Below are 26,365 nucleotides of genomic sequence, written 5' to 3'. Positions count from 1 at the left end.
TTCACTGAAAGACATTATGATGGAAACACTGAGTAAGATCTCAAAGTTAAGAACTGGATGTCTACTGTATTACTGTATCCAATATTTTACAAAAAATTACCAAGTGGAAAATAGTTTGGTCTAGGAAAAGTCTACTGAATCTCATTAGTTCACATTGTATTTGGTAGGGATTCCAGGATGAGTATTGAGAAAATTTTCCTTAGAAATGCATGTTGGTTTTACTGTCTTACGGTGTCATGTTCACCTTCTTCTTAGTAAAACGTTTAATCTTGCTTTGCATTCTACATGTACAGTTTTTGTTTGCTTTAATTTCTCCATTTTAGAGCAGGACAATATATTCATCACACAAATTTATTAAGATACAGCCCAACATTTTCATTCCTAATTCATCTGAAAATAGTGGTATGGTAATTGAAGCTTCATAGGATTTATAAGATTTCACCCTCTTTATCAATGGAGAACTCAGTTTGTGGAGGTGAAGGAAATGAGGATTGTTCTGTATATTGACGAAATAACCCTTTTGGATACCATTGGTGGAGGAGTCTTCTGAAGGTGTGAAAGGAGCGTTCACCATTGTTACCACCAATCCTGTGTGTTAAACAGGATACTCTTGTTGATCTAAGAAAGTAAAAAATGGCCATGTGCTGTCTGTAAGAAGGGTGGTGTTAGTAATTTCATAATGTGGAAGATGTGTACACAAGAGATACAATTAAAGGAATTTCTCTGTACTTCTCTCAGTTGAAGTTTGGATATTTTCAGATATGGAGTGACATATTAATGGATCTCTTGCAACAGATCCTTGCAAGGGATCATAAATTTGTTTCACTCAGCACTTCCTAAAACTGAAATAGCTGTTGGCATATTTTTCTTTCCTAAGTTTAATTAATACCAAAGGTTTCAACATATGCCTTCAGTTCCCAGTCTGAGTAACCAGAAAAGATGAACACCAATGTCTTTGTCAACGTATGATGTGGTGTGGTGAGTACAGTATAAAGTATTCCACAAACCTTTGTCCTGGATCATCAGTTGATGTTAAGTCGTATAAAGATGACTTATTAAATCATTAATGTGGCACACCTGGGAGTGGTGATTAAGATTATGTCCTCGGGGATCTCTCTGAAGAACATTTATTATTCCTTACATTTATGAAGAGAAAATGTTTATTCTGTAAGACTGGGTTGGCCAATTTAAACCAATAGTTTAAACCAAAAACCATTGTTTATTTTGTTTTGTTTTTAATCTAGGCCTTTTTTCTTGTGTTTAATACGCTTTTTGCTGATTGTTATTACTTACAGATAGTTTTAATGAATTGTAGTAGATTTGGAAAAGACATATGATGGGGTGAACAGAAAAGTATTGTGGGCGGCTTTACTAGTGTATGGGGTGGGGGTAAGGCTATTAAGTGCAGTAAAAGCTTTCTATGATGACAATAGCAGGGCAACAGTAAGAGCAAATGAGAAAGAAAGTGAAACATTTGAAATACAATGTAAATGTGGGTGTTAGACAGAGGTGCATTGTGCCCCTGTGGTTGTTCAATATAGATGTGGATGTGAACTTTTATACACTGGTGAATGTGGTGATAATAAGCTTTCTTACAGCGCTACACACATCTTAAATCCTGATTATAAGGGAGCCAAGTTAAAGCATTTAATTTTTTTTTTTTTTAAACAATGGTTTTGGTTTCATTTTTATAAACCAATGGTTTTTGCCAACCCTGTTTTAAGGACTTTTCTCTCAAATTCTTCAGGAGAAGTTTACACATGTTGACTGCATGGCACTATGAAATATTTAATGTTAATCATTATCTATGCTATGGTTTGCAGTTATTAGATTTTGTGAATACTGTACCTGTAACTCATTTTTTATTTAGCAGTTCTAAAATGCTAATCATTTGCAAAGCCTGTATGTGCAAATGAGGGATTGAATCCTGAACTTCTAATGCGGTTGAGGATGAAGCAAATGATTTGGCTCCTTCTTCCTCTCAAGGGATGACACAAAGGTGGTTAGAAGTACAGTAAGATCTTGCATTTCGCGAGTAATATAGAATGGAAAAATTGCGCCAAATGCAAATACAGTACATAAACTAATGGGAAAAATAACAATATAGACTGGCCACTGTACATCAACCTCTGATTTTCCCATTTATAACCTCCAAATGATACAAATTCTGCCTTTATTGACTTGATTGTGCTTTCCGGAAACTAGTTTTTAGGCCTTCCTCAAGTAATTTAATCACACGCTGCTTATCCTGCATCAAGTACTTGGCAAACTTAACTCCCTTATGATAGTCCCACTTCTCCTTTTCCTTATTTGGCCGCTTAGGTGGGTCTGTCCCACCCCCACCAACACCAGTCCAGTAGAGGTAGAGGTCATTATCTTGACTCGACAGGTGGTAGCACCACCCAAAAAAGCACACAATAACAGCCCAGGCGGCCACTAGGATGGCGCGGGCTACAACACAATAGTTTGCGTTCTTGTAAACCTCTTTTACGTTCACCACCGGCAATTCGATCACCAGAACGCTTCTTGGAATTATTCTTTTTACCTTGTCTTTCCGTATTCATCGCTAACACAACAAAATTGGAGAAAATAACAAAAATCACGGAGTAATTGACAAACCGCACAATTCAACTGATCACGTGATGTAAACAGAGAGCGCTGTTGTAAACCGTTATTAGTCCTCACTGCGAAACATTCTTTTAACTTATTCATTTCATACAGTATTTATGGGTAACATCTAAATTTGCAAAAAAATAAAATAAAATTTACAGGGTACCTCTCAAACAACACTTCACAAACAAAAGACACGAATCAATTGAACATGCGATGTCAAACATGAACTGTAAACATTGCATAACCCCGCGCCACGCTTAAAACGTTGAGAATGGAATCAAAACGTTGAGGATGGAATCACGCTATAGCCAACATTCGTATGCAAAAGTTCACGTTTTACAAACAGCGTTCCCCTATTCATCAATCGCGTTGCAACCAATTTGCGTTGACAAAATACGCTTTGTAGCAGAAATGACTGTAACTGATATGGGGGCTGTGACGTCATTCAAGATGGTGGCCAGCATTCAGCTTGCTGGATCTCGAGAAATTCACGATATTTTACGCCAAATATAAGACTTGGTTACTTTAGGTAGTGCTCGCGAAATATGAGAACTTTACGTAACCTTTATTTCCTTTAGACCTTTTTTTGGCGGAGGAGTCAAGTGAATGGTACCGAGTGTGTGGAGGCTCTGGCCACAAATAAGTAACTTTTCTACCTAATATGATAGCAACCATCTCACAGGAGGACCTTTTTCTTATGAACCAAGAGATCCAATTATGGCAGTAGGGCAACTCTTTCAGTAACAATCACTGCTTTGTCCAGTTGTGACAAGGCAGCTCTGTCATGAAGGGTTAGTGAATTCTATAAATCATCCTCTGTCACAAAAGGGTATTTAAGGATTCAGTCTCCCATTTGTCATTTAACTTCATTTTGTAAGTGAACACATAAATCATTGTCTTCATAACACAGGAGTGAAGGTTGGATGTGTTCTTTCCTTCTTAATTAAGCAGCAGTATGTTGTAGAGCAGATCCCATGAGAAGTTATCTGTACTATCATTGTAGTTGTATTGTTATTGGCAGTGTTTTCTTTCTTTTACAAGCTCCTTATCTTGGAGTACTAAGATTACAAGTAGGTGTCCTGTATACACCTGACTCATATCAGTGGTGTAAGCATGAACATAAATGTACTGTATTATTATATGCTGATGAGCTTTTTATTAGTAATACTATTATTCATAGTGTTCATGTCTCATTTTGTGATAAACTGCTTTATATAAAAACATTTGATATAGTTTCATTTTTAAAAGAAATTAATATTATGCATAAAATTCTCCTCTTCATTTTCCTGCATTATCTCCTCAGGCCAAACATCCCCAAGTAACAAGTGTCCTGAGCAAGCCACAGAAAGCACTTGTCTCCACAATAGAAACTGGGCAAGTGATAATTGGAGAATGTGCACAAAGTTTGGAGACAAAGGCCGAGCTTCCAGAACTGGGCACAGATCCAGCTTCTATCAAGTGGAAGCAAGTGACCCTCGACTCCAACAAGCAGACCGTCACAAGTCAGATTGCTGCCATGAATGCTGCCACAGCTGAAGTTGTCACACTAACATCATGTAAGTATAACTGGAGCACTTGAATGTATTTTTAAGCTAAAAATGGTTCTGTTAAAGGATGTAATGGCAAGATATGAGCAAGAGTTCATGAAAACTTTAAATTGATACAGTATCCCCATGTGTACGGTCAGACCATAAGTTTTATTGATCCCTGCGGCGTCAGAATAATATGACAAACCAGTAAAAAAAAACATCACATCCAGGGGCCAAAGTGATTTGTGGTCTTACTGTGCATTAATACATATTTTTTTTATTATTTTATGTTTGGTCATTAAAGTATCCAGCATATATCAGCATTAATGAGTAAGGGAGAGACAGTCAAGTTTGTTCTGTAAAAAAAAAAAAAAAAATCTGCACCTTTACGGTATTATATGATATGACTTGGTTTTGGAGGTGAATTTTTTAGATAACAGATGATTGAAAAATTCCTCGCGTTTTTTTCTATGAGGTTAGATATTCTTGATTTCCTAATAGAAAACTTCATTTTGGTTAAGAAAATAAAAAGAGAAATTGTTGGAGTCATTCACTCAGTATAACAGAGAGATGGATTTTCTTGTCACAGTCATATTTCAGTGAAGCAGACCTGATACAGTAACACTAGTATTTTATGGCTGCATTTCTTGTACCTATTTGTTACCTAATTAATATTTTTTTGTCTAGTGTAAGACAATAAGCTATTGCACAAATATTAAAGCCACCACTTGGGTGTAAAGTTATCCAAAATTTAGTAATAAAAACAGTAAAAACAACAAGAAGAAATTCAACATTATTACTTTTTTCTCAACTACCAAACAATACTGCTAACAGCAAATGGACACGACTCCCAGAGCTATAAAGAAGAAGTATCAACAACCTTATTCTCAGTGGTACAGCACTGAGACAGGTGTGAGTAGGGTCATCAGCCCACACATACGTGCTCGCCCTTCCCTTATTTAACTTATTAATTTTTTGTTTGTTGCTTCATATCAATATTTAATTGTGCAAAAGTTAAGAGTTCTCTATTTTTTTTAATACTGTACTGTACAAGCGAAAAGGTGAGTGAATATACTGTACAGAATCATGGCCTTGTCTTGGTTTTATACAGGACTGTATTACCAGTATAGATATATAGTATCTTGATCATTGTTTAAATGATATTCCTTCTGTAACTGTTGTAAACTGAATATTCCTTTCAAAATTATCCAAAAACATAATTTCATCAAACAGTTAGTCAGTCAGAGACAGACAGACAGGCAGGCAACAAGTAATAATCCTGCACCTTATGTTGTGTTGTGGTTAATTAACCTTATTCTCTCTGTTTCAGCTGTACATGAAGAGGTAGACCATACTGCTGTAGGCGCTGCTATACATACCATTACTTCTAACTTACCTGAAATGACCAAGGGTGTTCGCATGATTGCTGCCCTTCTTGAGACTGAAAATGAATCTACTAATCTGCTAGGTGCAGCAAGGGTGCTCTGCACTGCCTTTTCTGATTTGCTGATTGCAGCTGAACCTGAAAGAAAGGAACCACGTCAAGGTTTGCTGACAGCTGCTTCTCAAGTTGGAGAGGCATCAAATGCTGTCCTTCACACTGTTGATGCTCATCTTGATCACGAAACTCAAGATATTCTTCTCGGACTGGCCAAAGCTGTTGCTAATACCACTGCAGGCCTTATTCTGAAGGCTAAAGCAGTTGCATCACGTTGTGAAGATCAGGAACTTCAAAATGTTGTTATTAATTCTGCCACTGCATGTGCCTTAGCCACCTCCCAACTGGTTGCATGTGCAAAAGTAGTAGCTCCTACCATTGATAGCCCAGCATGCCAGAGTCAGTTAATTGAAGCAGCAAAGGAAGTTGGTCGGGCTGTTGAGTGTATGGTTCAGGTGTGCCAGCGTGCTACTCAGGATGATGTGCTTCTCCGTGATCTCTCTCTGGCAGCAGCTGATGTAACTAAAGCACTCAACGACCTTCTCAACCATATCAAGACTGCAGGTGAACAAAAAGGACGTCTCAGTGTTCATGATGAAGCTGTGGAAACCATCCTTGTATCAAGTGAAAAACTATTTGCCTCCCAGGGTAATGCCTCAGAGATGGTAAGACAGGCCAAGATCTTAGCACAGGCCACATCACATCTTATACAAAATATTAAATTTGAAGCAGAGAGCCAAGGAGATGCTGATCTTCAGAATAGATTGTTAGCAGCTGCCAAACAGCTTGCAGATGCCACTGCAAAGATGGTAGAGGCTGCAAAGCAGTGTGCTTCTCATCCTAATGATGAAAGGAGGCAATTAATGCTTAGGGAAGCTGCAGAGAATGTGAGAGTTGCAACCAATGCTGCTGCAGCAAATGCATTGAAGAAGAAGATTATTAAACGCCTAGAAAATGCTGCTAAGCATGCTGCTGCTACAGGCACCCAGTGTATGGCTGCTGCCCAAGGAGCTGGTCCACACAACACCAGTCCACCCACTCAAGATGAGCTGATATCTGACTGTAAGTCAGTAGCAGATGTTATTCCACGACTAGTAGAAGGTGTGAAGGGTACTATCAATAACCCAGATTCCCCACGTTCTCAGCTGGCCCTCATTAACTCATGCAATCAGTTCCTGCAGCCTGGTACAAAAATGGTAGCCTCTGTAAAAGCTGCTTTGCCCACTGTCTCAGACCAATCTTCTGCCCTGCAACTGAACAATTCTTCTAAACAATTTGGTCAAGCCCTGGTTGACCTTAGATCTGCTATTGGAAAAGCCCAGGAAGCTTGCGGATCATTAGAAATTGACTCGGCATTAGATGCCATTCAAGGTCTCAGTGATGATCTTAGTGACCTTAGGAACGCTGCAGAAACAGGTACTTTGCGACCTTTACCTGGAGAGACTCCAGAGAATGCTGCACAACAACTTACCAACTCCAGCAAAAGTGTAGGTTCCACCATGGCTCAGTTACTGACATCATCATCTCAGGGTAATCAACATTTTACAGGATTGGCTTCCCGTGATACTGCATTAGCCCTCAAAGACTTTTCTTATGCTGTTCGAGGTGTTGTTGCTACATCTGTTGATCATAATCTGAGAGATCGCTTGATCGAAGCTGCACGTGAAGTAATGATCAAGTCATCAGAACTAATAGAAGAAGCCCGTATAGTGGTGCAGGGTCCTCAGAGTGTTGCATCACAGCAGAAGCTCGCTCAAGTAGCTAAAGGAGTATCCCAGGCTCTTAATATGACAGTCAATTGCTTACCTGGCCAGAAGGATGTTGATGATGCTATAATGAACATTACAGACTCGACCAATGATCTAAATGCTGGCAGGTTCCCACGAGGTTCCAGGCCATATGGTGAGCTACAGTCTGAATTAAGCAATGCTGCTGCTGAACTCAACAGTGTTACATCTGAAGTAGTGACATCAGCTCGTATGTCTACACAACATTTGGCCACATCATCGAAGAAGTTCTCTGGGGCATTCGGCAGTCTGATGGGCGTTGGTATGGAGATGGCTGGTACTACCCAAGATTGTGAAGTGCAAGGACAGATAGTTGTTAGTCTCAAGAGTGTTTCTATGTCCTCATCTAAATTATTAGTGTCTGCTAAAGCAGTTTCTGCAGACCCTAATGCACCCAATGCCAAGAATCAGCTAGCAAGTGCTGCTCGTGCTGTTACAGACTCTATCAACAACCTAATCAATGTTTGTACTTCTGCTGCTCCAGGCCAGAAAGAATGTGATAATGCTGTCCGTGCTATTCATTCGATGAAGCCACTTCTTGATCATCCTACTGAGGCTGTCACTGATATGTCATACTTTGAGTGTTTGGATACTGTTATGGATCGCTCAAAGAGTTTAGGAGATGCTATGACTGGTATTGCTAACCATGCTAAGAAATTGGAACATGGCAAATTTGGCTATGCTGTAAAAGATGTGAGCGATGCCATCTGTGGATTGGTTGAAAGTGCTGCTCAAGCTGCATATCTTGTTGGTATATCTGACCCAACAAGTGTTGCTGGACGTCCAGGATTAGTGGATCAGTCTCAGTTTGCCCGTGCAAATCAGGCAATTGTTGCTGCCTGCCAGACACTCATCGATTCTAACAGCAACCAACAGCAGGTCCTCAGTGCAGCAACTATTATTGCTAAGCACACAAGTGCCCTGTGTAACAGCTGTCGTGTTGCCTCTGCTAAGACCAACAATGTTGTGGCCAAACGACATTTTGTGCAGTCTGCAAAGGATGTTGCCAATGCAACTGCTCATTTGGTCAAAGAAATTAAGAGTAAGTATTATTATGTGTTTATATATATATGTATGTATGTATGTATGTATGTATGTATGTATGTATGTATGTATGTATGTATGTATGTATGTATGTATGTATGTATGTATGTATGTATGTATGTATGTATGTATGTATGTATGTACGTACGTACGTACGTACGTACAGGTACTTCCCGACTTCTGACCGACTCGACTTACGTCCACCTGCACTTACGACCTGCCTCAGTCGTACCAAAATGTTGTCAAATTATGTATTTTTGAGTCTCAAAGTCAGTACACAGACAAAATTTTCATCTGTAATTCACTTTAAAATGGCTGGCAAGCTTAAAAGTGAGTGTTTTGTGGTGCTGAGAAGAAAAAGAGACCCAAATTTTCGATTTCCTATGTGTTATTTAAGCATTTCCGACTTACGACCGTTTCGACTTACGACCCGGATGTCGGTCCCTAACCCCGTCGTAAGTCGGGGAGTACCTGTATTGTAATGCAAAAATAGTCAGTAAGCACATATTGAATGGCTTCTGGACAAATGTGGAGGATTGATTCCTATACTGTATCCCATTTTATGGCCAAACCTTGTACATGTACTCTACTAGAAGGCTTGAAAAATCTTCCTTCCTGTTATGCGTTAGTGCGGAAATCTGCCAGGAATTAATAGGATCATATCTTGAAGAACGGGGTGGTTGACCCAGACTGCAAGGTCTGCACTTGCTTTTAATTACATCACATGCTCATTTGACCACCACCTTGTATTGTCTGTGAGGGAGAAGCCTTTGTTCCAAATACTGTACAGGTACTTGTTTAAGTGTTATAATGCTGGTAATAATAGGGGAAGTTTACTAGTCATTTAGATTAGTGTCAGCCACTAATATCAGGTCTTTTGGCTCTAGAGTCTAGACCAATGGCATGACCATATGAGGGAATATCAGGATTAATCCTTAATTTAATATTATTCTTTCTCAGTGTTCTATATTTTATCTCCTGCATTAGAAACACGTAAAGTAAAGTAGTTAAAAAAGAATAAGGTGAAATTCTTACTTGTCCACACATTCCTCTGATGTCATAATTTGCTTGTGTTGTATTAATGTCTTTTGTCTTAGCACTGGACCAAGACTACAGCGATGTAAACCGTGCTCGCTGCAGTGCTGCAACCAGGCCCCTCTTAGAAGCTGTTGAAAATCTTTGTACCTTTGCAAGCTCTCCAGATTTTGCTTCGGTTCCTGCTAAGATTTCCGCCAAAGCTCGTGAGTCACAAGTACCGATCACATCAGCAGGCAAGTCAATCATCACTGGTTCTTGCTCCATGATTGAATCAGCAAAGAGCCTGGCTGTTAACCCTAAGGATCCACCCACTTGGCAGTCTTTGGCAAGTCATAGCAAGAGTGTTTCTGACAGCATTAAGAGTCTTGTGGCATCCATCAGGTAAGATAATGTTAACTCAGATCATTTTAAGGTCTAAGTAAATTTAATATAAGAAATTTATGCTGTAGAAAATGTATATTATAATTTGGTATTAATTTAGTGTTCTGTTTTTGCTACTTTATTATTGAATGTATATGAGGGGATCAGATATGTAAACCTTTGATAGAATGCTTTGTCTGTCAGCTGTAAAAATAGGTTGTTTTGAAAGTCCATTAAATTTTCCTTCTGTTAATTCTCATTTCCAGTTATCTTTCTTTTCATTATATTTTTGTAGTTGATGATGGACCATCCTTCTCTTTCTTTTCATCAACAACCATCTTTCCTTAAACCAAACTCTCAAGCCTCATTCCATTCTCTCTCTTACTGCTACTGTAAATTGGGATCTTATAGGATTTCTCAATAGGGTGAAAGTAGTTCAGTGACATTAAATACCTTTTGGCCAAATATCTTCATACTGTATTTCTCTTTCTAAAACTCTATGTGCCTTTCCTGTTTCCTTTGCCCATATGACAATTGTGTATCTTATTTATTTCTTTATCATTAAATCTGTCTCTGGTTGAAGCCTGATTAAAAAAGTGTGTATACAATTCGCTCTATGGAGTACAGTAGTGTTTTGGGCCTTAGTTATTAGTGGAAACACATCCATGGACTAAGTTAATGTTCATTTCTAGCTCCTTTTCCATTCTTTTTTCCATATTAATGAGATTGCAATACTGTACTGGTGTATGTGATAAAAAGGATTTGAGGTATGCGGGAAATACTCGATAACATATGAGGAAGAACTCCGGAAAAACCTTGAAAGTAACTTAATTAAAATTTTTGCAGGGATAAGGCTCCTGGTCAGAAAGAGTGTGATGAAGCTATTGATAAACTGAACATGAATATAAGAGACCTGGATCAAGCTTCTCTCTGTGTGTTGGACCAAAACCTACAACAGCATAATGAAAACAGCCTTCAGGTATTTCCTTCACTTTATTATTTCTTCCAGTTTTGACCTCAACACAGTGGTTTAAATTGTTTTCATAATTTTGACATATTAAGGTAGAATGAAAACAGTAGAACTAATAAGAGCTCAGTCTATTTACTAGGCACGAAGTGAAGTCCTATAGAACCATATATGGGCATTAAAAAGAGGTCATTCATATTGTTTTTTTTGTCTGAAAGTTTAAAAGTTTATGATAGTCTACATAATTGTAAATAATTAAGCTTTACATCAATTGATTTTAATTTCAGTAAAAAGTTTATAGGCAACATTAACATTTATACACTTGTCATAGTTATGTATATACTAATAATAAAAATATTATTCATACAGGGATACAATGAACAAGTTGAAAATGCCGGTCAAGCACTTCTGAACAATATTGAGAAGGTACGAAATGCTGCCAAGAGTGAAGCAGAAAATCTTGGTCATTCCATTACCCAGATGTCCAGCTACTTCGACCCCATGGTTACAGCTTCCATTTGTTCAGCATCAAATATGCTCAACAGGTAAATTCATTATCACATTATACTTCCATGTCTGTTTACTGCAATTAGATAACTTTTGTACTGGATATAAAATATACAGAACCAATATAATTATATCTTAAATTTTGTAGCAAATTGGATAACACAGAATACATAGAAATACTTTGTTTGTTTCTTATGACCAGCAAACAGCAGATGTGTCTCCTAGACCAGACCAAGACTGTGGCTGAATGTGCTCTGCAATTGGTTTATGCATCCAAAGAGGCTGGGGGTAACCCTAAGGCTAGACATGCTCACCCAGATGTTGATGATGCAGCTGACACAATGAAGGAGACTCTGCAGGTGGGTGTTATCATTAGTAGTATATTTTTTGTTGTACAATTGAAACAAAAATTTGGAAAAAAATTTATAAACTATTTGAGGATAATGTAATTTTCACACCATTTTATAGGAGCTGCTGTCAACTGTGGAGACAATTGCAACAGAGGCTGGTGTTGTCTCAGGATTAGTGGAGTCTATTACTACAGCAATGCACCAGATTGAAAGTCATTCTGTAGTTCCTACAGATGACAGTGACACCTTTGTTGATTATCAGACACGTATGGTCACAGCTGCCAAAGAGATCGCACGACTTGCTCAGGATATGGTAAGCCAGAGATTTATAATTGAAAGTATCTCCAGTGTTAGATCTGTTGAAATTATTGACCCTTGGGAGCACTACCTCAGTGACGAATTATACTTACATGGGCTACAGCAGCATACAGAAATCAGAACAGTCTTCAGAAACTCGCGCACCATTTTGGCAGAAATTTAGAATGCCCAAGTATTTGATTTTTGGATGTTGTAAGAATATGAATATTTCAGACTTAAGGATTTTCTGAAAATTAAACAGTACATTACTAGGTTAAGTGTTGGTACCTAAAGTTTGCACATATTGGGATTTTTGGTAATATATATTTTATTAATTATTTTTTTTGTTTGTGTGTGTTGGAGATTTGTAGAAATTGTATTCAATATTGAATATTTAATGGACTGAATTATTAATTTTTCTGGAAATTTTAGGGATGAAGGTCACTGTTGCCTAAAGTATGAATGAAAAGAGATATAGTGGCATGCATTAAATTATCACTGTCCATTTAATTAAAGGTGTTGTGAATGGTTTACCAGTATACAGCACTGTAATATTCTTTCAGGTGGGCAAGGCCACAGCTGATGCTTCACAACTCGGAAATCTGGGAGCTAGTGTGTCTCACCAGTACGGTTCTCTCACCTGTGACTCAGTTGGGGCCATCCGACAGACCACAAATGTTGAAGTAGCAAGCCGACTGCGCACCAGGTCAGCATTTCAATAGTAATCTTAGTTATGTGTATTGCACATTGGGACCAGAATTCTCTATTTCCTCTTCTTTTGGGTTTGCTTTATTGGGTCTTGAATATACTTTATGCAATCCAAAGGCATCCCTTCCTTTTGTAGCTTAATGTTGGCCTTCTAGGGTTTCATCTCCCCAACTGGTTCAGTTTTTCCCAAATCCTGTCCCACTTCCCTCATTGGTTTTAAGTGAGAGAGTGAGGGAGGATGTGTTCATGTACTCTGGTCTTCAGTTCTCAAGTTTGTTTTGATCTTTTTGGTGCTGTTTTTATGTTCTGTAATTATGAAGATGTTTGGATCTGAACTTTGAGTTTTTTGGAATTCATTGTGAGGAATATATAATACTGTACAGTATATCAATCTAGTTGCACTCATTGAACACAGGATCTGTGTGGTGATGTGTCATAGTTGAATGTTCTATATGTGACTCAGGCCTCATAAGTCTTTCCCACTGTGAAGGATCTAAGTGTTGACTGTTTTAGTAACTGTTACTGGCCCAGCACCTCAGGAATGCTGGTGGAGGAGCAACTGCCGCATGATAAAAAAAATAGCTTGTCCTGTCTGAAATTTAGGACCAGTTGTAAAAAATAAAAATAAAAATTGGCAGTAAAGGAGAGAGAAGTAGTGATTCAGATATGCATTTTGTAAAATATAAGTACAGTACTGTATAGAACAGGAGTATTCACAACAATTTTTAAGCTCTGATGAAGACAGAGACATCAAAGCTTTTCTTTGTATTTCCAAGATAAAAATTTGTTTAGTGGTGGTGATGAGAGGAGCTTAACAGTTACTTTAGTGACATAGTTCATACATAGAGTTCATTGTTAGTTTTCAGCTTCTGCTCAGTCTTGTCATAAGAAGTATGGAAGGTGCTGAGCTTGTTAATGCTACAACAAAACACCACCTCATGTAAACTAGGGTAGTGCCGCCTTGTTTGGCCAGTTCTATCGTCCAGATTATAATCTCATAAGGGTTTCATAGGCTACCTGATGCTTTTATTTATGTGTGGCTAAGTACATGGCATATTTGTGAGCTAGGAAGGATACAAACTGTCGTATGAGATCAAACACCTTCATTAATCAAGGCTTTATTCAACTCATAAATCCATATACATCTGCAACAGAACAAAACAAAACCCAATTAGAACAAGAGAATATCTAGAGTAAAGGTAAACACAAACATAATTTATTCCATAATATGACACAAATCACATTGCATAAAGTTTTCACAGAATAGTTGCATCATCAAAGAGGGTAATGGTAGAAGAAAAAAAAATCAGTCATAACAATATTTGCATTTTAAATATAATTTGCTAAGAATATTGTATCAATCTTTTCTCTCCTGTGTAATATTCATACAGCTGTAGGTGGATCACTTTCTTTAGAATATATAAATGCTATTATCATTTTATCTTAACGGAAATGAAGGTGAATCTTTGATTTCAGTGTGCATGAACTTGGTCAGGCAACTATTGAGCTAGTAAAGGCTGGAGGATCTTGCCAGGCTGCTTCACGTGACACCTTCAGTCAGCGAGACTTGGCTGAATCTGCTCGTCATGTTAAAGAGAAGGTTTGTTGAAGTACTGGATTGAAGTTGTTTAACTGTAAAAATTTTATTAGTTGTAGTGCAACACCAACATGTCTTGAGTTACTGTTATTGATTTTTTTTTTATAAATATCATTCATTCAAATTTCTCCATCTTAATCATTTTCAATGTTTAAAATTTCTAGGCTTCACATGTCTTGGCTGCACTCCAAGCTGGGTCCCGAGGGACTCAAGCGTGCATCAATGCTGCCTCCACTGTGTCTGGCATCATTGGTGATCTAGATACTACTATTATGTTTGCCACTGCCGGTACACTTAATGCTGAGAAAGAAGGAGAAAACTTCTCAGATCATCGTGAATACATTCTGAAAACTGCAAAGGTAATTGGAAGAACTTTCACATTAATTCATATTTATTCACTTTGGTCATTTACCCCTTTTTAACTTGGCAGAGGTTAGCATGTGAGATCAGAATCATACCTGCCACACTGTGTGCCAAGTAAGTACTGTATGAGAAGTGGGTGTGATGAAAATTATAGTGATACCTAAATGAGTTTAGAGGAATACAGACCTTAAATATTACTTTTTTCACTGATTGAGATATGATGATATCACTTGAGAGTTAATATGTATCTATAATATACAGTATGTACTTTTTATCAGAACCTGTAATGTACTCCGGTAAATCAATGTAAAAAAATTCACCCCTGGGTTAAGTCTCATGTTTACTTTCAATAAGTCTGCTTATAATCACCACTGGGAGATTGTCCCTTTTCTGTGTGGGTGGGGGAGGTTATTCCCTTCAATCACCAAACATTTTTAGGAAGTTGGCAACTTTTCATGAACTGCTTCCTAGGTTAATCTCTATTAGCTTTGTAGGACTTGGTTTCCCCTTTCTTTGTAGTAAGTCATATTGTAAATTGAAAACCTTTTATTCAACTTTCAAACAAATGTTGGATCCAGAGATATGATATTACCCTCTGATGAGAATTAGAACAGGAACTTCCTGAGGGAGGAAATGAGTTCTCTTGTTTCTCTTCCTTCTCTCTTGGGTGGGATTCAAAATTAACAGAAACTGAGGAAAATGGAAGCATGAAACATTAGTTATAGCTGAATGGGTTTGGAATGTACAAAGTCCTGTAGAGTTCCCAAAGCTTCATGTGGGCTTTCAAAGGAACCACTAGGATAGGTGCTTGTAGGAGTGATTCAACTATGGTTTCACAGGGCAAGGATTAGGTGCATTCTCTGTCTGGATAAATATCATGGTGTTAGATGTGTGAGAGTTCTGTGGGCGATGGAAGGTTCTGCCAGGAGGTGTCTTACGATATAGATTTCACAAGATACTCATTTCTTCCTTCTGTATAATGGGATATCATGCTTCAGTCCTCCATTTTTATTCATTAGTATTAAAGAAACATACTGTATTTTCAAATTCACAAAAGAGTTAGAACGTTGTTTCTTCATGAAGTCATCTTGCACATTCCACATTTTTTGCATTCATTGGTTTTTCTTCCATGAATTCAACTAATAACTTTACTTGTCAACTTGCCCACCAATAAAGAAATAAATCCTAAATATACTTTATATCACAGGCACTAGTTGAAGACACCAAGACACTCGTGGCTGGTGCAGCATCTTCCCAAGAACAGCTCGCAGTTGCTGCTCAGAATGCAGTCAGTACTATAGTCCAGCTCTCAGATATTGTCAAAAGTGGAGCCTCTTCATTAGGAGCTAACAACACAGAACCACAAGTAAGAAAGAAATAAAAAAAGTTCAGTAAGAAAACCGTAAATAGATACTCCAGCATTAAAAGCGTCATTATTTACTTTATAATTCTTGAGTATCTCACAAAATATTTAAAAAAGTAATAGGCCAACCTCACTACAAAAGGGTAATTATAATTTATTACAGGTGGTCTAATATCAAGGTCACTGCCAGAATAAGGGACTAACTTTTAGTCAAGGTCACTGTGAAAGGTCCAAACAGCATTGTTAAGAGCCAGAATAATGTACTGTATTAAGAGTGTAAACATAGGAAGAAAAGGTAAAAATTGGCAGATTCATTTTTTATATCTATTTTCATCACATTTCTGTAAGTTTATCGTCTTCATTTATTATTTTGGTAAATTATTTTCTGTTTCTAAGTACAGTAGGTTCTCAAATTTTGCGAGTTTTAAATTCGACGTTTTTTATTTGGACACAAAAAAAAAACTACACAATTTCAAATTTCGATGGCGGAAACTCGATTTTCGATGGGTTTAAGCGGCCCGCCAACATTCAGACGTGCACAATCGTGTAAACAGCATCATTTCTCTTATGTACAAAAGGTTCATTATTGTTTATTATTGAATGTCTTTTTGATTGAATTAATGTTTATGTGTGCAAAATGAACAATACAATTCATTAATAATACGTAGAATATTAAAACACACGAGGAGACGAGATGGCATTGTTTTCGTTAATGTTTACAAAACCAGTGACTGGTTCTACAAATAAAACTGAAGAAAGTAATAACCTGGTTGTAGCTGTAGTAAAATTAATGTAAAAAAATAATATGGTTGTTTTAAGTAATGTTAATAAATGGAACAATAGAATGAGCTAACCATTATTGGCAAAGAAAAAAGTGAGACTGCGCTTATGTAAGTGCGCACATCTGAAAACATATCTTCATTACTCTACATAAGAATATGAAAGCAACACTTATTTACTGTTCAAATATGTTTTAATTAATGTTTCTGAATTTAAAACAAAAATTCTACTCACCAGTTGTGGTAAAGTTGAAAACATAAGGACCGCCAATGTTGTTGTGTTTGTTTTTATTCGGATGAAGAAGTTGCCAAGTCATCATTCAACTCTAGCTGAAGCTGTAGAACATAAGAACTTTTTCTGTGTTGTTTTTAGTTTTTATTTAACTTTATCTGTGATATTTTTGTTGGTTTATTAGGATGTTGCTTTATTACAGGTAGTAATTCGCCAAAAAAGTAGGGTAAATAAGGCAAAATTTAGCCTTACATCGAAAGTACCAGACTCAAATTAATTTTCTCCGTAGGAAGTTGTATTTAAATTTGGACGATTTGAATTTTCAGAGGTTTTTACAGTCTAAATAGGTGTCCAAATATGAGAGCCTACTGTACAGTAATAACAAATAATATGTGTAAATTTGGGGGAAGAAATTCCACTATACAGTTATGCACTACTAAATATTTACAAATAAAACACAATGCACCAATGAGCACTGTAACATATCTCACCGTCTACATCATTGAGAGAGGCTGTCTCAGTCTTGTAAGGTACCAGTTTGGTGATGAGGTGGTGGACTTCTCAGTGTACCCAGAATGTTAGTTTTTATTTTGATTTACTTGGTCCTTTTCTCATCTATTCAATACTACAATAATATGCAGAACTTGAAACCTTTATTTTAATTCAGTCTCCTACTCATAGCATCTAACGTGAAATAATAATAGACGAGATGATATGGATAACTTTTGAAGATTGACTCCCTGCTATACAAATATCAGGAAAAGCAAAGTCTTTGTCATTTTTATTTTGTGTAAGGAAATATAATATTGTATTCCATCCTGCAGGTGATGTTGTTGAATGCAGTCAAAGATGTCGCAATGGCTCTTGGGGATTTGATTCATGCCACCAAAGCTGCTTCAGGCAAATCTCTCAATGATCCTGCAATGACTACACTGAAGGAATCTGCCAAGGTAGGATCTTGTAGTTTAATTATAATGTTAAAGCTTCCAGTCTGTGATATGTCTTTAAAATGTAGGACATAAAACAAAACAAAATTAGAGGGAAAAGAAAAAAGGTAACCACAAGGAATTGCTGAATTTTCTATCAACAACTCAGGCAGTTCCTTCCTAAAGCCATTATTACCGAGTTGAATAATGGTATCATTGTCAGAACTTTTGTGGCTCTTGTAGGAAGTTCAGAAGGACTATGTTGACAGAAGGAACCTGAGATCAAGTTTTATATTTTACTAAGACAAAGGTAACCATACAATGCCCCCTGAAATCACCCTATGTCATACACACCTAAGGTAAACGGTTAAGAACTGTGATGGTTAGTTGGCTGTATCCATATACTGAAGGTTACTTAATAATATGTCTCTTTTTGGTGTTCATTTTTTTCTTTAGTTTTTACCAAAACTAGACCCCAAAAAACAATGCGATTTTTTTCAATAAGTCAATGGTAAAATAGGATTAAATTTAATGTTGTATTGCATAATGTCATGTTTGCCAGGAATACATCCCCAATATTGAAGACTTACTGTCTTGATATACAGTGTGTTATCAAAGGCCATCAGATCACTGAGTTATATTCTATACTGTACTAACTAGGCACCAGACATTGCTTGGGTTTTTGACAAAGTTAGCATAAGCATACCAAATTTTACCATGGCCAACCTCCTAGATTGCACCTTTAATTACATAACCATGCCAAAAACAAAGACACAAACATACTTGAATTAAAGGGGCAACTCGTAGCCTATGTCCGTCTTAGGCCAAAATTAAGTACACATGCAAAAAATGTCCACACCAAATTTAAGCTCTTGTGTTAAAAACTTTGGTCATGGGGAGACTGACCCCCATTTTAGATGTTTGTGAGCATTCTCAGGGCTGTTTACCTAAGCATACCAAATTTCAGCTTCAGCTACCAGTCTTAAAAACTATTTGTGCATAGTAAAGAAACAGAAAACTGGAAGTGCTTTTAATGAGGCAGTTCCATCATTATGGTGGGGGGCAACTCCCCAAAATTCCAGTCATGACACTTCTGAGGCAGCTACGATTCTCAAAAGTTTATACAATAAATATTCCTTATAACTGAAGGTGTAAGAATACGCTTAACAGGTTGACTTCAGCTAAAACACAAAAACATCCAAATGATTTTGTCTGGTGTTAAGTGAAAATGTCTGACTGTGAACCAAATGGTACTAGCACCCATGTTGGGCTTCCCGTACAGTATTTGTTCCTCTGTTTTTCAATTGTTTTTAGAGTTACCTAAATGTTTTTTAATGGTTTTCAGGTTATATTATGAATGTTTTAATATACTGTATAGTGAGGTTTGTAAATCATTGGGCTGGGTAAGGTGTTTTTTTTTCTTCATTCCTAAGTGCTTGTACAGGTGGTGTCTGGCAGGTCAGTAGGGGATGTTGACAGTGAGGGAAGTGTTATCATACTTTAATGAAGTACTGTACATCTATGAAGTATTTAATAATCTTTATTTCATTCTCTTCACCTAGAGGAAAGAGTTATATCACTGCTTCTCTAAACTTAGGTTTATCAAGGGAGCACAAAGTTTTAGTTATTTTAGGCAGGGGACCAAACTTATTAAAATTGTTGAATTAATACAAGTGAAAGTTTTCAAAACTTTCAATACTGAAAATTTAAAGACAATTTACAGTATTTTCCCCTTAAAAGTAAGTTGTTAAATCCAGTACTGAGTGTGTATACCAACATCCCATATTAAGCTTTGAAAGAAGAGTTACAACCTCTATATCATTCAGGAATTAATATGATATATTTAATAGTCTTAAACTTTTTATTGTGTTTTTCTTTCTCTCTCTCACTGAGCATATTCATGTGTACTGAACAATGTAGCAAAATCATTACAATAATACATTGACAAGCAATTCTGTTTGAGATATCATTGTATTGATCCCTTTTAATATCTAATATCTTAGCACTTAGAGTGACTAAAAATCTTTAACATGACGGCACTGCATGCTACCTGGGAGGGTGGACTTTTTGAGGTTTTTATGTGGGTTTAATGATTGCCTGGCCTGTTGCGCACGTTCTGTGGTTTCCCGAGTACATTGTTTGCATTTTCCTACCCTAACATTTACTCTCGATGAATATAATTGCGGCAGAGAACCAAGATATGAAAGGTTATCAAAGTCCACCTACTCCCAGGAGAATGGGGTGTCTGGTCATTGAGGGATATTACACAATAATGCTCTATATTTAGGATTTGGTTGATAAAGTGTGTTTTATATAAATAACTGAGAACTGTTAAATATGGATTTCTCCATTATACTAAATAAGATATTGTATAGTCTTGATGAAGGCATTGGCTTTCAAAGTCAAGACGCTAAACACAAATCTGGGTTCTCTGCCGAGCAGGGTTGGTCCGACTACTATGAGTCGGATCGGGAGTGGCTCATGTCAGATCAGGAGGAGGAATTGATCCGTCTACTCTCCGTAGAACACATCCCCGATAACCGTCATCTGACCAGTGATATTTTGATTGAGACCGTTTAATGTAGATCTGTGATTTATATATTTTTATGTAGGGATTAAAAAAAATTTATTAGGAGTTATATGTGTAAAAAGGTTATTCATAACACTACTTCTCGTAACACCACGGATACAGTCCATGTTAAGTGGAATTTATTGTATGTTTTCAGAAGTATATTGTGATCCATGTAAATGTTTTAAGAGCAAATGCTTATTTTCTCAATTTAATGGAAGGATAAGTATAAATGTATTATCTGATAGTGTTCCAAGCTTTTGAGAATTAATGTAGGTGAGTTAGTGTCAGATATGAAGTTGTTTCTTGAAGCATTATACAGTATTTGGTTGGTTCTTCTTCAGTATTGAGGTTATGCATCAGAGTATTGAACCTATGCCAGGAATGTTGCCAATAGTGAGGCATACATATGCCAGTATCAGCATCTTACCTTAGTATTTCACCTTTTTCCTGTTGATGTTGAATATTAAATTTAAAGTTAAAATTTGTTGTAGCTACAGTATTTCATATAGGAAATATGGGTGATACGAAATCATTTTATTTTAACATTAATGAACGATATCAAGATATACATTAATTTTCATTTGTTTAACGTTGCCTTGGGAGCAGCTTCTTTGAATCTTACTATAATACTGAGAAGTTGTTATGAAATTTCACAGCAGATCTCAAGTAATAGAGTTTACTGTTAATTTTGCTGTGTCAGAGCTTATCTTTATTTCATAAATATATTTTAAGACATTGACTACCTGTCAGATATCCCCACTACCCTCCCACTGTCATTTTTTATTTAATGATTGTTATATCTCTGTTGTGCTGTGATCATATACTACTGTTTACATTTTTCTCTAGATCTTGTGTTAATTCCAATAAAATTATTATACATAATTTTTGAAGAGTCTAAACAAATCCCTTTCTTACGATATTGATCTTGTGGGAACAATTGTAACCAAGGTAGAGGACCGTTTTGGAAATTATACAGAAAATTATCAAACTAATGAGAAAGGGGCTGTGTTTACCGTAAACAAGATGATTAATAGAATTTGGTTATTTTTACTCCTGCAAACTGTGTGAATTATATTTGAATACACAATGCAGCTTCTCAAAAAATATTAATGATCTGTACTTTAAATTCCAGATATCTTTGCATATACTGTACTGAGTTGTTGAAATTTAACTATATTATCTGATAATTAAATACAATTTGCAGTGGATGGTTTTATATAATATATAATACATACTACTGTACATTACAGTAATTTTGAGACATTTCTCTAGCATAAAGTTTGACAGAATATTCTGCTACCCAGTACATATTGAGCTAGTTTGCACTTGCAGCTAAAATTACATGTTTCTCATTAAGTGATCCTCACACACACATATGCATGCATGCACATACATATGTGAGCATGCACACACACGTACACACACACATGCACGATGCATGCACATATACATGCACACACACACACACACACGCAGAAGCCATATTTTGAAAATTAAAATGTAATATTGTCTAGTCATCATTTAATAATAGATAGCTAAATATCACTGGTCATGATGGTAAGAGGAAGGTGAGCTGGGAACCTTGAGATGAACGTGCCACTAACTTTTTTTTTTAATTTTTGTCACTAGTTTTAAACAAATTCCCTCCTACCCCAAGAAAGCTGTTTTTTTTTTTTTTTGTCTTGTTTGGGAAACTAATGGCATGGTTTTTTAATAATTACCATAGTAGTTTAATATATGTATCTAATACTGGTGTTTTTCCAAGCTATACCATACTCGCAGATTTTTTGTCATCAGATGGTATAAGTTGATATTCATTACACTGAAAACAGTCCAGAGCACACTGAAAAATGTCTTTGCTATACTCAAATTAATTTCAGTAATAAATGAAATACAGTAATCTCCCTCTTAGCTGGATTAATTGGTGCAGAGTGGTTCGGGGTTTGAGAAATATCCAGACATTGAGACGAATTTTCTTATCCCTGAAAAAAATTGCATATAGTATATGGATTTTTTCCGACACTGAATGTTTCCACATCGGACTGCAGTAGGACAGACACAGAGCTGTATTTACTTATACAAACACTAATGTATACACTCTACTGTACTCACCAGCAGATGCTGTCATCTTGAGCTTGTAATGCAAGCAGGCCAAATATTGGTATGGTGATATAGGATGGCCTGCCTTTGTCCTGTACCATCTACTGCCACAGGTGTTAATTATATACTATACATACACCCTCTACACACTAGCCTACAGTAGGTATACACTGTTCACTCTGCCATGTACAGTACTGTACATATGGTATTTTCACATTTACTGAATGTACAGTACAGTAGACATAACTGTAATGATATTTTACGTCTTAACAATGCTAACCCACTCACATGCTCAGCACATGATGCAATCTCTCGGAAGTTTGTTCAGATGCCTGGAGCTGAGAGATTTTTCTCAGAAATTTTCAGAGCGCTAAAAAAAAAGGAAAGACTATCCAAGTATTGGAAATTTCCAGGGATTGAAGATTCCGGCTGACAGGGAGATTACTATATTGCTTGTGTATTAGCTGTATTTAGAGTTTGTATCTAATAGTGTTAAATTACCATATGTCAACTCACATTCTGATATATTTTCTAATGATTGATCAGGTATTAGTTTTAAGTCCTTGCAGTTTGTCATCAGTGAGGTATATAGTGCTGTACACTCTTATGCTCTTCTAATAGATTTTCTGGTGCTGAATTATTTAAGTACAGTATTGTTGAACAACATGTTCAACACACAAACAAAGTTCTCTTTTTGAAGTGATGGCACAACTGTTCTAGTTATTGTGCGTGAATTAACAACTATTGTGGATGTTTCGTACACTGTTAATGGGACTTTTATTTATGGAAAATTATTTTTATGAAATCTAATGTGAAAATACCATCTCAGGACAATGGAATGTTATTGCAAATATGTTAAAATGTTTGAAGCTTTTAATATTTACTCAGTAATAACAAAGTATGTGCTCTTATGACATCTAAACCAACATGATGAATTTTGCAGCAAATGCTTTGAGTGTTACTGTTAGGCCTTTGCCTCTGTCATGTGTAAAGATGGGCTGTGACTCAAGTGTTTGGAGGAGGGTCAGTCTGAGTCATCCTGTAAGAGTCAACTCATCACATACACATAGACTAATATAGTGTTAACCTTATACAGTATCACAACCCTAAAGTTTGTTCCTTGTGTGATTAAGAAAATTGGCATTTATGAATTCCAAGGCACTTGTGCTGAATTATGCAAGTCATTGAGTACAGTATTGAATACAGTAATGTGCTGTGTTTTTTTATGTAGTATATATTTTTTAAATTACTGCTGGGAATAATGGGTAGGGCTTTGTATTACCATCAGACATGTTGAAATTCTTTATCAATACATAATTGTTGTATTATCTTTTAAAACTTTACAGTTACTAATTGTACAGTAGAATCCCAGCTATCCGGTTTCCAGGCAACCAGTAGATTCAACTAACCGGCACCAAAATTAAATAATAATAAAAACAGAATTCCTCCAAAATCAGCTAGAATCGTTTGTTTGAATACCGTGCACAATGGGGATGAGCTGCCATATTTATTGCTATGATAAACAATAAAATTAATACATAGCATATCATAAAATACAATAGCACATATTTTATGTAAAAAAATTAGCTCCTTCCACACTCAGACCATCCACTGAGCAATGCGACGCAGTTCAGGCAATCAACTCAGATGTATGGCAGCTGCAATAGCTTTGTGTGTATGCTGTGGCATCACATCGGGAGGGAGCACAGCCATGCACTTATAGCTCAGTAACCCACTGCATCATAACACATTTATTTCCCACACTTGCTCTTAATTTTTCTTATTTTATAGTTTTATATTATATTTTATTTATTTCTAAGCCACATTAGAGTATTGTAATGATTTTTCGTCGTTTTTTATAGTTTCATTGCACGTAATAATAAACACGGCAGCTGAGCTGACGAGTTGGAGACGTAGTTATAGCCCACCACCTCCACACACACACACACCCATGCTCTTCAATTTTCTTATTTTATAGTTTTATATTACATTTTCTTTATTTCTAAACCACATCTTTTATATAGAGTGGAATAATTGTTAAAGAAGTCCATTTTTCTGAGATACAAATTTGCAAGGTCGGCCTAAATCACTGTGCACTGTAGGATTTATTGTGGAATTCTAAGAGTGAGTTTCAACTAACCGGAAAAGCTCTACATCCGGCATCTCTCAATCCCCGTAGGTACCGGATAACTGGGATTCTACTGTATTATGGTTGATTAAAGAATTTTGCCTAGAGAAGGTATTTCTAAATGTTGAGAGGCTTTCTCTCCACATATGGCAACAGGATGTGCATCTTGATGTGCCTCTCCATTGTCATTTTAGCTTGACACTACAATACTGTGTTTTCATCCACCACATTACCTGATGTAAGATTTAACAGGGAAGCAAAAGGAGTCTTGTAATTATATGCCGTAATGTTCTTTACACGTGAAGGTTTGTTTTTTAGATTTGTTACCAGAAACATTTACCATTTGAAATTATTTGTGTTTTGTTTTGTCTGTATTTTTTTGTGCTGTAGTTACAGTATTCAGATATTTGTCTATATTTCAGCTGTGAAATCTCTTGCATTGCAGAAATTATGCAACTACTATTAGTTAATATTTAAAGTAAAATGTCAGTACAATTAATCTGAAACAGTATATCCTAAAAATCTTTAAAGTTGTTTAATTTTATATTTGTGTACTGATTATGTCTTCTTAATAACAGGTTATGGTGACCAATGTAACATCACTCCTAAAGACAGTGAAGGCCGTGGAAGATGAACACACACGGGGGACAAGAGCTCTGGAGGCTACAATTGAGGCCATTGCACAAGAAATTAGGGTAAGTTAAATTTTATTATTTATTTATTTATTTTTATTTTTTTGCTGTTTCAGTGACTTTACCTATAGTTTACATGTAACATTGGCTAGACACACAAATTCTCTCTGTGGTTGATAAGAGTTAATATAATTACAGGCCTTTGATTCTGATGAAGCCCCCAAGACCAAGGCAACCCCTGAAGATTTAGTTCGATGCACCAAGCCCATAACACATGCTACTGCCAAAGCTGTTGGTGCTGGCAATAGCCTCAAGCAAGAAGATGTCATTGTAGCTGCCAACATGGGCCGCAAGGGCATCTCAGACATGCTTACCACATGCAAGGTATGTGTCCAATACTTACTTGCATTAAGTCAGTTATTTAGCTCATCTGCACAAATTACAAAAGAGCTTCAGCTTTACTTCAGGCACAATTCTTCATTATTGTTGTTATCACTTTTGTTAACAAATGTTAAGTTCATATCATTAAGTTAATAGTTCAGTAATTCAGCTCAACACCATCTCCAGATTTGAGGGATATGACCATCTAATGTTGCTAATCATCTTCCTTAACTCACTGTGATATATACCTTAAGAGAAACTATAGATCATGTGAAGTTTTATGACTAATTCTGCTTTTACACTAATGCAATATGATAAAGCCTCAGTCACCAGACTTTATATTCTAATGATACTGAATTACCTCCCTGCAGACTAAGGTAATAGTATGACTTTTTTAAATACTCTAGGTGGTGTTATGTCTTATGTCCGACCCTGGTTCTATGTTCACGCAATGTGCCAGTCACTGTACTTGATGTGTATATTCATTTAAATAACACTGTAGTCTACTACAGGCACCAGACTTCATGAATATCATTGTTTAATTATTCGTAGTTATTTGTATATCTGCTTTGTTGATTTTGTATAACCTTTTGATAAGGTGAAGCACAATAAACTTATAAGAGATCTTTGAAAATATAGGCATTAATGAAGGAT

The 26,365-nt window shown here is 36.4% G+C and overlaps 1 protein-coding gene across 6 annotated transcripts in view; it reads left to right on the top strand.

Moving 5' to 3' along the window:
• Positions 1-26,365, top strand: part of LOC121855574 (talin-2-like) — a 178,305-nt gene that overhangs the window by 132,394 nt on the left and 19,546 nt on the right. For 5 of the 6 annotated variants that reach the window (XM_042350580.1, XM_042350581.1, XM_042350582.1 and 2 more), the window contains 14 exons: positions 3,917-4,169; positions 5,473-8,409; positions 9,509-9,830; positions 10,656-10,788; positions 11,146-11,321; positions 11,486-11,642; positions 11,752-11,946; positions 12,494-12,636; positions 14,115-14,238; positions 14,400-14,594; positions 15,806-15,964; positions 17,797-17,922; positions 25,277-25,393; positions 25,529-25,714. In XM_042350580.1, coding sequence (XP_042206514.1) covers positions 3,917-4,169; positions 5,473-8,409; positions 9,509-9,830; positions 10,656-10,788; positions 11,146-11,321; positions 11,486-11,642; positions 11,752-11,946; positions 12,494-12,636; positions 14,115-14,238; positions 14,400-14,594; positions 15,806-15,964; positions 17,797-17,922; positions 25,277-25,393; positions 25,529-25,714 — 5,223 coding nt within the window. Of the gene's footprint in view, positions 1-3,654; positions 3,684-3,916; positions 4,170-5,472; positions 8,410-9,508; positions 9,831-10,655; positions 10,789-11,145; positions 11,322-11,485; positions 11,643-11,751; positions 11,947-12,493; positions 12,637-14,114; positions 14,239-14,399; positions 14,595-15,805; positions 15,965-17,796; positions 17,923-25,276; positions 25,394-25,528; positions 25,715-26,365 lie in introns of all 6 variants that reach the window. The other variant, XM_042350583.1, reaches the window with a different exon arrangement.

Source organism: Homarus americanus, unplaced genomic scaffold (genome assembly GCF_018991925.1).
Source record: "Homarus americanus isolate GMGI-L3 unplaced genomic scaffold, GMGI_Hamer_2.0 scaffold48406, whole genome shotgun sequence".
Taxonomy (NCBI): domain Eukaryota; kingdom Metazoa; phylum Arthropoda; class Malacostraca; order Decapoda; family Nephropidae; genus Homarus; species Homarus americanus.
This window is presented reverse-complemented; position numbering and strand designations above follow the sequence as displayed.